The following is a 12,114-nucleotide window of genomic DNA, read 5'->3' on the forward strand; positions in this document are numbered from 1 at the left end:
ATTTTGAGTGAGGGTTTAGGAAGGTCAGTATTGTTGCCCATTGAAAAGAGTAGAACCAAAGAAGGATATACTTGGAATTCTCAAACCTGGGGTCATCAAGTAATCTGGAGAGTTTTATAAAAATACATAGCCCTGGGTGCAGAACAATAGAAACAGTTTTCCCAGGTTTGAGTCAGAAAATCTGTCAGTGGCACCAGGAATAGACTACCTAGAAGGGTCATATGACCCTTTACACTTGCTATAAAGTTTATTAGTGTAGCTATAAATAACTAAAGTAGTTCATGGAAAGAAGGAGGAGGGAGAGAGAGCACGAGTAAGTGAGCAGCAGCCCAGATTTTGAGCTCTCAGAGAGGAAAAGTGTGTGTGTGTGTGTGTGTGTGTGTGTGTGTATTTAGAAATAGATAAATACATATACATATTTTCTGTTGCTGTTTTTGTCTTTATTAGAACCCAAATACAGTGATGTTCTAGTGTAAATACTACCAGAAAAAAAAACCCACTTTCCAAAACCAATATTTATATAAAATTACAAGAGAATGTGGCTAATCCTACCACATAAAGAAAATGATACTTTTAAGTTCTTTCAGTCAAGGGGCAAAGGACTCTACAACAGGCTATTGTTTTACTCATTTCTTCTTACCTCTTAGGCCAAATGTGGGGAGAGAACTGATTCCACTACGTTTGATATTAGAAAGTGCTGGGGATTGGGATTGGCTCTTAGGGGCTAGTTTGCAGTTAAGACAAATGACCTTTCATCCTTAGAGGACTTGGGCTCCACAATCTGAGAATTTTTCCTTTTTCCTCAGAGGGCACATCTGACTGCCTGTGCTTGCCAACTCTACCTGTGCCATTAGGTGTTTGTGAACTATTAGTTGTCCATGGGATGAATGGGCGGAACCAGGTAACATATTAGCGATTTACATCTTATACTGATGGAGAGACCATGGAGACAGACTTGGAGTGTAAAAGCCCATGATCCCAAACTGTCTCTAGAGAGTGGTTTGTGGAAGCTATTTTAAAGTAACAATTTAGAATAAATCCCAGGCAGATTACCAGTAGCGGGATTACTGAATTTGCATGTTTCTATTTTAATATTTAGCATATAATATTTTCAGTTTTGGGAATTACTCTAAGAAAATTACCCTCAAAATCTTAAAAATTGCTGGGAATATAAATTTCTATCCCCTCATTAATGAAGGGAATTCATTATTTAATGAAATCCAATAGTGCATTAAATTGATATTTTTTGGCCTGCCTTGTTCTCTCACCATCATATCCCCTCACTGTTGTCACTTATTACCAAGGTCCTCCTCTTTCTCAAGGTAACACATGTCACAAGTGCACATACCCATACCCCAAGCAAGTAGGACTTTAGTCAGAGTGCATGCCGAGGAACACGTAAGAGCTATTTTATTTTTAAGAGATGTAAGCTGTTATTCCCAATTAATTTTCCAATAATAAACATTATTCATGCATACATTACTCATGCATTCATTCAAGAAAAAAGAATGCATATATTTCAGCATCCCAGAGAAAACAAATATTCTAGAAAAAATGGGAAAGCATTTCCTGACTTTATGACAGAAATACATGTTTATTATGTTGCTTGTATGTTACAGAGTAGTGGCTGGGCTTACCCTACTCTTTATGTCTCCCTACATCCCCTCCCCCACCTATATTTAGTGTGATCAACAAAACTGCAAAGAACAGAAATGGACCTAAAATTAACACTAAAATTTCATGTATTTAGGTGTACTGCAGGAAATCTTTCCCATGTCTATAAATCTTACATGCATACAGTACTGTCTGTGTTAGAGAACCATGAATTATCATTAAAATAATATATATTCTTTTTTAAAAGAAGAAAATAAGCAACATACTAAAATCACTGCTTATATAAGAGATAAGTCAACCTGAGATATCTTAATTATTTTCAACATTGTGAAAACAGAATTGTTATTTATTGATATGTTTACTTTTATTCTAATCATATATATAAATTATATTTATCAAAACTGTACCAAAAAAAATGTGAATCAGTAAATATGGAAACATTTATTTGCTTAAAATTAAATCTTTTATAGAAAGACACCTGATTATTTCCAAATTTTAATACAAGTAATTAATTTTATTCTAAATGTTTATTATTAACAGTTAATTTTTAAAAATAATTTATAAATACTGAAATTTTAGTTCTATATATTCATAAATATGAATTTCATAGTCATATTTGCAAAGAATTATCCATGTATCAACATAAATAACTTTAATAAACAGCAAAATAAAAACACTTATGACTATATTTCTTGAATAAATGACTATTCTTTTAATTATGATTTATATATACATAGTTATCAAATATATCTGGCATGAAAATGTTTTTGTGTTGATATTAATAAAACATTAAACTTTTTGTATCATAAAATAAAAGTTACTTATAAACATTGGAAGCAAAACACTTTATCGCAATGAAAATAAAAAAAGAAAATAAAAAATAAAAATGTACAGTTGATTACATATGCATATATATGTATTAATGTATACTTAATGACTAGAAACAATCAAAATACAAGTATGTCTGATGACACTTACCTTAAGAACATCTCCTTGTGCTAAATGAAATGTTCTGGCTGAAATATTGATTCCCTTCCCTGCTTGAACCTGAATACTATAAATGCATTCATGGTTGTTTTCATAGTTGAGTGGGTAATTTGGAGAGAGCAAAATTCCTTCATTACTTGTTGCAGATGCGCCACATTCAGCTGCAGGTAAAACAGAATATTGAAGTACAGTTTAATAGAAAGCATTACCATTTTCAAGTAATGTAATGTATGAGTGTGTAAATGTATTTCATTTTAACTAGAGCCTAACAGGAAAGTAATGTACAGAATGGCTATGTGCTGTAGATGATTCATTACCTCAAATATTATATGGGAAGAACTGCCTGTGGTCAGGACACTTGTACATAAATGGAAATATACAATAATTTCAGTACCTCAACCCCTTCCCCATGAAAGTATAGCAGGGGAAAGGCTGAGAGCAAAAGATTTTCAGAATCTACTTTAAGTTTCTAGATCTTTAATTTATTACTTTTAAACTTACAGTTTAATTATTCAAAGTAAAATAGTTGAGAAATTAATTTTGTTTTGTAATGATTCTAATTGGATCTTTTTATTTTTACTTTTGAATTTGTCCTTTTTTTCCTCTCAATAGTCAGCATTTTCCTAATCCAAGAACTTCAGTAACAAAAAAGTAAACGAATACTACATTGCCTTGGAAAAATATATAACAAGTAAAACCCACTAACCGATAATTATAACAAATTGGGTGTCTTTAGAAATGGTATCACCTTTCAGTTTAAAAGATAGAATAGTTTAAAGCATTCTCTTAATCAATGTGTGGTACTGCTAATTCTCCAGGACTGATTATGCAAAATTTGTAGACATGTCTAACTACTTAGAGAGAATTAGAAATTTCTTATTTATTTTTCAAATTTAATTTCAACTTATTGCTTAAAAAGATTGTAGCGATATTGCAATATCAAACAAGGCCTAATAATCCCCAAACACTTTCCTTATATCTCAGAAACTAATAACTCTGTTTTTAATCTTATCTAATAACTTGCTTCATATTACCATTACCATTGGGAGAGTTATATTTTTAAAGGATTAACTAACCAGAATTTATATAGTCATTATATTCCAGAAATAAGATTTTTTAAGTAATAATTCATGGGCACAATCATAGGAAGTCTACAAGAAGGTGAGTGACAATGAACTGCTTTACCTTTTAAATGACTGAACGTTAACAAAATTAAGGCAAAAGAAAAAAAAGCCTAATGAGAAAATGAAAATGATCAAGATTGAGCAATCATTACAATATCAACATAGTATAAAATAATAAAAACTAATGATGTGATGCTAAAAATCAGTCACATGAAGAAATGTAGCCCAATATAGTTCTTTCAAATTTATTCCAAGTAAAACAAAACAAACCTTACAGACTCCCAATACTGATTTAAATTATTTTGTTACTTAAATATGTTCAAATATAAAAATAGATAGGTCCTGATAGTTGTGCATGTTAGTTGCTGTTAGTTGTGCATGATTATAATACCAAACCAAGTTCACAAAGACAGGAAAAAAAAAAAACCTCCAAAAATAATAAAAGTAAAAAGAGCGACAAGCATCTAATGTGGCACAGATTTTGCCTTCCTGAAATTAAATTGCCCTCGGCAATGTGAATAAAGAGCCAGCTGCCAGAATACTGGCTTTTGGAGTTTGCTATGTTTTTAATTATATTGTGCTGTGTGATGGTTCAATTCTTCTGTATCTTACACTTTTCTGAGCTGCTGAGAAACTTTCATGGGCAGAGTGTAAAACGATTACCATGAGTCCTTCACTTAGTGGAAAAGAATCATTTAAATTTTAAATCTTCCTCCTTTCCTTCTCACTAGCTTATTAGAATCTAGGTATGCTTGTGAGGACATGAAGATGAATGTATTGAACCATACAGATGATCCAGAATGCAAACATATTTTTATAAGCTTGTTAGAGAATGTGAAGAGTTTTAAAGTGTTATAAAATCATGGGGATCTGACAATATATTTTTGATGCCAGTTTGCAAAATATTGATATATTGATTAAGAGCTCATGCTTTAAACTTTGGAGGTTTAGTTTTCAAAACTAAGCTCTATCTTCTATCTGCATACTTTTGGCAAGTTATTTGTTCTCTATCTTAAACCTCAATAGTGTTATTATTACAGTGGGAATAATAACACCCCCCTCAGCAGATGTTCGGTTTGTCTGTGTATGAATTGAAAATACATGTACACTGATAATACCTGTAGAACATTAGCAAAGGGCTGGCATATGACAGCAGCTTCATAAATTAAAGTTATCATTATGAGTATTTTAAATACGAATAATAATGCTGGCACCATGTAATACACACACACACACACACAAAAGAATTTGGATATTTATGTTGTCCCTAATGTGACTATCCAGGTGTATACAGACACTTATACATGAAAAGCTGGAGGATTCTTCCTAATTTTGGAGAATCACTTATGATATTAAAATCATTTTAACAACTTATATAAACTAAGATTTTGCTCAGTAAAAAGTTGCTTCACCTATCTTTTACAATATACTAATAATTTATTGTTCCGTTTCCAACATTTGAATAGGCTGTTAGAACTTTCTGCCATAAACATTATTAGATTTCTACTGTATAATTTAAAAGAGGTTTGCTATTATATGAAAAATAACCTGCTTTTGTTATACTTTAATATTTCAGTTGCTTTAAAATGTATATGAAGGGCTTCTTATTTGGTAAAATAAAATGAGGACTTAAACCAGAACAAAGAAAATTAAGAAAGCAAATGTCGATTAAGTTGGCACATTTTTCATTTAATCAAGGATAACTGTAAGTCACGGGGCCCAGTGCAGAAGGAAAAAACACTGACTCTTGTTGATGTGTATTAACAATTTCAGGAAACCAACAGAGCGCTAAACCGAGCACAGGGACCTTCTCAGCTTGGAGCTGTGCATGACTATCTGTGTTTAATACCAATGAAGCCAATTCTGTATTTATTCCTCACAACAACTTGCAGGGGAAAAACTCTTTTTGACTGTTTTATAGATGAAGACACCAAAGTGAGCCTTCTTGCTGAAACCCAAAAGACTGTATCAGAGCTGGGATTTACATCTGTCATTGCACATGGTGTTAATCTACATACTTTTAAGTGTGAAAGAAGGCACCTTTGATAATTATCCTATGGGACTAGAGAAATAGTTGTGTATATTTATACATACTCATATAATGTATATATCTGTAATTCATTATACATAATTAGTAACATTCAGAATGATTATTTCATTTGAAAGGAAGATCTTGAAATATAAAATATATTTTAAAAAAGTCAACCCTGGCTGGTGGGGCTCAGTGGATTGAGTGGTGGCCTGAGAACCAAAGGGTTGCTGGTTCGATTCCTACTCAGGGTGCATGTCTGGGCTGTAGGTCAGGTCCCCTGTGCAGTGCGTCTGAGAGGCAACCACACATTGATGTTTTTCTCCCTCCCTCCCTTCCCCTTTTTCTAAAAATAAATAAATTAAGAAAATCTTAAAAAAAAAACCTTTTTTTTCAGAATGTACTACTTATACGTACAGGAAAATGGACACACAATTTTTTCAATAAGGAATTTAATACATTATTGACTAACAGTAGGTTAAGGAGGAACTTATTGAACCAAAGAACTGAACTCCTGGAGCGAGGTGATTAATAAAGAATTTATTTCTACATGGAATCCAATCTTTGATTTTATCTCTGAATTTCAAATGTACCAAACACTGGCTTCCCAGTACCCAATGCAGCACTAACATTTACCCTGTATAAGCTCTATCTCTGCATTTCAGCTGCAGCAGCCTTGTTTGCCAGTTGAAACTGAACAAGATTTAATGTTGAAATTAACAACAAATTTTGCACAGTGTGACCATATGCCTAAGTCTAGCAAGGCACATGCTTCCATCTCTGTTGTGTAATAAGCCGACACAATGATATTATCCAAATGCAAATCTGATCTTGTACTTTGCACCTAAAATTTACTAATCATCAGCAAGTCAGAGTCCATGGAATGTCACACAAGTCCATTTATAATGTGAACACAGTCTGGCTTTCTGGCTATTAACTATCATTCTCTCCCCTGGCCTTTGCAATTCAGTTTTCCTAAACTACTGGCCCTTTGCCACAGTCTCATACTCTTGGCCTTTGTACATGCACTTTTCTCTGCATGTAAGCATCACCTCAAGTCCCAAGTGATGTGATTCCAGGGCCCAAATAAAGAAAAAAAATAATGTGATGTGGAATTATACTATTATGACTCTTTCAAGCATTGGGCTGCAGCAATGGTGTATGAAATAAATAATGTCATATTGAATTATCAAAGATAATTCTCACAAATAGTCATGGTTGCAATGTTATGAATGTCCGGGAAAAACACCATAACTACAACTTCTCATTGTATAGGACATGAATATAACAGCAAGTTTTCATGAAGCATACTTAAATGAGAAGATATGAGTATTGGCAAACTGTGATTGAATATTCTCAAGACATTTTAAAGTTAACTGAGAAAAAGAGCAACCAGCAGAATAGCTAGCCTAAGAGAGAAGGGTGGATCCTAGGAAGATATGGGTACATAAAACAACTAACTACATGGAAAAACAAAGGAGTTTGAGTAAAAGAAGTCCTAGAAATTCAAGTGGCAAAGGTGAATTGAAAATAGTCATCATTTCCCAGTGATAGTGACATTTCTGAACTGTATACAGCTGTAACTGAATGAGCCTGAGTCTGTGACTGACCACGCCTGGGCAGTGCCAGAGTTTTCAGACGAGTGCATCAGGGTTCAGGGGTTGCAAGGTTTTCTGGAAGTAAGATAAGCACATTTTCCATACCTTCATGTAAGCTCAGCAACTGTTTCCCTCATGTTTTGATCTACAATGAATTGCATGTTCTTGATAACATCACTAACTTTTAAAGACTGTGGCTATTAATACAATTTCCTAAAAATAATCAATGTTAAAGTGTTAATAGCTGATAATGTCTCTTTCCTCTGATTTGAACTGGGGGGTCATCTTAAAATCGTAGAAATTAACAATATTAAAATACTATACAATTTAGCAGAGTATTAGGGAAATATTTTTCGAGAAAATGCCTTCAGTACTAATTAATAGACTATAAATACTTCCTACTTGTTATGATGCCTTTATTTTGTAAAAGACAAAAATCCTGTTTATATAACATATTTTTATTTAAACAAACAAATTAAGAAATGTATTTGATTTACCAATATACAACTCTTTGCAGACTCGAAAATAGTATGTTGATAAACATGGCCTTAGCCGGACTGGAATGGGGGAGATATGTGTGCTGGAATCTGGTGATAAGAGTCACTGCTACAGTGAGAAATACAAGAGAGCTGGCGTATCCATTGAATTCCATTTTTTTCTCACATACTGAAAAACAGAGCAGCCCGTGTGTCATTAATCTCCATTACTGTGGTAGGCAAATCTGGTAGTATCTATTGTTTACACACAGTCATATATTTCCAGATAAACTGGTAAAATGCTTTTCTGTAATTTGGCTGGAAACTTTGAAAAATGTCTATAACGAGTGAAGTGTGTAGATACTTTTAAAAATTTGCATTGCAATTGAATTCTTTCTTTTATGTTATTTTGATAACACCACAGGTTATTTTTAAAATTGTTTTATAAAAACAGTTAAAATAAACTTGACTTGGATTATTCAAAAAATTCAGCTTTTAAACAGAAACATATGGTATGCTAAGTCAAGTAAGGTGTAGAATTAAGTAGAAATATATTTTCCATATGTTTCCAACCAGTGGAAAATAATGGTAATACATGATTGTGTTCATACAGGAGAGGAGTGGGTTCAAGCTGTCAAATCCAAATTAGCCATTTCTTCTTGTCATATATGTGAATGTGCCTAGCTTTCTAGTTTTATTTTTAGTTTGTTTTTCAGCTAATTGAACCCATTATGTTCCCAATCCAGCTTCTACATTATTTCTTCAAATTAAGACACCATAGAATGTAGGAGGTATCATTCATTTACATGCCTCTAAGAAAGTAAAATTGCTGACAGTAATATATAATAGCCATTGGTTATGGGATACATACCAATTTCAGAGATGTTAAAGTGTTTTGAAAAGAGCATCTGAAAATTGTGAAAAATGATAAGTTGTGTTAAGATTGAATATATTATGAGAACTTCTAATATGATTTTATTACTTGGCAGCATTAAAAACACGGTTTTTTTAGAAAGCTTTTATAAAAAAATATTTTTTTAATTGGGTAACTGAAAAATGCTTGGATTCTCAGAAAGGGGTAAAAAGTAGAAGATAGATAGAGCAAAAGAAAATCTGGGGTAGAAGTACTTGTATCAGTCAAAATACACTTTAAAACAAAGGCTGTAACAAGAGACAAAGAAGGGCATTTCATAATGATAAAGGGATCAATCCAAGAGATTACAACCCTTGTATACATTTATACATCTAACATAGAAGCACCTAAGTACATGAAGCAAATATTGACACACAGAAAGGGAGAGATTGATAGCAATACAGTCATAGTAAGGGACTTTAACATCCTATGGTTATCACTGAATAGATCTTCCAGAGAAAAAAATCAGCAAGAAAATGAAGGCCTTAAGTGACACCTTAGGTCAGATATATTTAATTGATATTTTTAGAGCATTTCACTCCACAGCAGCAGAATGTACATTCTTTCTATTAGCACATGGGACCAGCATTATTATAATAGCCAATATATGGAAGCAACCTAAGTACCCATCAATGGACAATTGGATAAAGAAGATGTGGTACATACGAATGATAAAATATTATTCAGCCATAAAAAATAAATTCTTACCATTTGCAACAACATGAATGAGCCTAAAGAATATTGTGCTAAGTAAAATAAATCAGATAGAAAGACAAATACCATATGATTTCACTTACGTGTGGAACCTAAAAAACAAAATAAATGAACAAATGAAATAGAAACAGACTCACAGACACAGAGAACAAACTGATGATTGCCAGATAGAAGGAGGTTCTGGGGAGGGGGATGGCTGGGTGAAAAGGTGAAGGAATTATGAACTACAAATTGGCAGTCACCAAATAGTCCCAGGGATGTAAAGTATGGCATAGAGAATACAGTTAATATTATTTTTGTAAGTAACTATATGTGGTGCCATGTGGGTACTAGACTTATCAAGATAATCATGTAACAAAATATGCAAATGCCTCATCACTATGTTGTACACCTGAAACTAATATAATATTGTATGTCAACTGTATTTGAAAAATAAATTTTAAAACATCTGTGATTCCCAATTCTATATTTCCAATATAGTTCTCTTTTTTTCTTGTTAAGTTTACTAGGCCTTTAATTCTTTTTTTAATGGTTCAATTACAGTTGTCCCCATTATTTCCCTATCACTCTCCTCTGACATACCCACCCCCACCTCCCACATTCAATCCTCCCTCCCTATTGTCTTTGTCCATGGATCCTTTATACATATTCCTTGACCCATCCTTTCCCCTTCTTTCCCCTGTGATCCTCCTCCTCCCTCCAGTCTGAATCAAGAAGAAGCAGAAAGCCTGAAGAGACCAATAACAGCTGGTGAAATTAACACAGCAATCAAAAAAACTCCCAGCACACAAAAGCCCTGGACACCTGGGCCAGACAGTTTCACAGGAAAATTAAAAAAAAAAAAAAAAAACGTTTAAGGAAGAGCTAACCCCTATCCTTCTCAAATTATTCCAAAAAATCCAAGAAGAGGAGATATTACCAAACTCTTTTTATGAGGCCAAAATCATCCTAATCCCCAAAACAGATAAAAACACAAGAAAGAAAGAAAACTACAGGCCAATATCACTATTGAACAGAAATGCTAAAAGACTTAACAAAATATTGGCAAACCACATCCAGCAATACACTTTTAAGACCATACACCATGACCAAGTGGGATTCATCCCAAGGATGCAGTGATGGTAGAATATTTGCAAATTAATAGACATAACATATCACATAAACAAAAGCAAAGATAAAAATCACATGATCATATAAATAGATGTGGAAAAAGCATTTGATAAGGTACAGCACCCATTTATGATAAAAACACACAGCAAAGTGGGAATAGAGGGAGCTTTCCTCAACATAATAAAGGCCATATATGAGAGACCTACAGGCAACATCATACTCATGAGCAAAAACTAAAAGCTTTCCCACTAAGATCAGGAACAAGACAGGGATGTCCGCTTTCATCATTTCTATTCAACATAGTATTGAAAGTCCTAGCCACAGCAATCAGACCAGAAAAAGAAGTAACAGGCATCCAAATTGGAAAGGAGGAAGTAAAACTGTCATTGTGTGTAGATGACATGATAGTGTACATAGAAAACCCTACAGACTCCACCAAAAAACTACTCGACCTAGTAAGTGAATTTAGCAAAACAGCAGGATACAAAGTCACCATTTAGAAATTGAAGACATTTTTGTACACCAACAATGAAATATTAGAAACAGAAATTATGAAAAAGTTCCATTTGCTATAGCAATCTAATTCTCTTTATCCTGCTCCAGATTTGTATGTCCTGCTGTCTACCACCTATCTCCATGTATACATATTATAAGCAGTTCAAATTTCCAAACTGAAGGTATTTACTTGGTCATCCCAATTCGCAGCCTTCTGTACCCTTTTTGCACCCTATCTCAGTGAATAGCCAAATGGCTTGTCAATGCCTATACTACCACAGATGTGTTATTTTTCTTGACACTAGACTTTGCAGGAGACGTTATCCCTCAGCTGAATATTTTCTCTTCCTTTCACAGACATTCTCCCACCCAACATCCATGTATCTAACACCTACTCATCCCTTAGTATCAATTGGAGATCGTTTCCTCTTGGAAGAGCCTCCTGTTTTATAGCAGTTATCGTGCTCTATTAGAAATGCCCATTTACTGTTTATGCATCCTCAGACTGTTGGCTTTCTGAAGTCAAGGAACTTATAACGATACTGTATCTCAATTACCCGGCATAGTGCCCAACCCAGAGTGGTTCTTATTAAGTGAATACTCAGTAAATCTGTGTTAATTAAAATAGTCCCTTAGAGTGCTAATCTTAAATTAGGTTCCATGTCTTTTTAAACTAGGTCAAAACTTTAAAAACATGTTTAATAAACCGCTTGTTATTTTCTAGCCTCAGTAAATGTGAGTAGAGATGTTTCCCACTTTACGTTTCTAATTATGCTAATCTCTAATAAATAAGTTTGGGAAATGAGTTAACTCAACAACTCTAATTTTTATGCCGAACCATGAGAATAGCAGTAGAGTACTTTAAAATTTAAACATGTTAAACGTAAGCATCTGAAAATGAATTAGCAGACATGTATAAAAGGTACTATTTGTGTGAATTGGTTCTTAAGAGGTTTTTAAACACTCAGAGTCCAATCCCAGTGACAAACACCTTAACAGGCATACAGGAAATGAAGTTTAAACTAAAAATAATTTTAATTTCTAACTTTGTATA

The 12,114-nt window shown here is 33.3% G+C and overlaps 1 protein-coding gene across 1 annotated transcript in view; it reads right to left on the reverse strand.

Moving 5' to 3' along the window:
• Positions 1-12,114, reverse strand: part of CSMD3 (CUB and Sushi multiple domains 3) — an 893,237-nt gene that overhangs the window by 285,845 nt on the left and 595,278 nt on the right. The window contains 1 exon segment of the mRNA XM_028533680.2: positions 2,593-2,762. Coding sequence (XP_028389481.1) covers positions 2,593-2,762 — 170 coding nt within the window.

The sequence above is a fragment of the Phyllostomus discolor genome, chromosome 7 (genome assembly GCF_004126475.2).
Source record: "Phyllostomus discolor isolate MPI-MPIP mPhyDis1 chromosome 7, mPhyDis1.pri.v3, whole genome shotgun sequence".
NCBI classification, from domain to species: Eukaryota; Metazoa; Chordata; class Mammalia; order Chiroptera; family Phyllostomidae; genus Phyllostomus; species Phyllostomus discolor.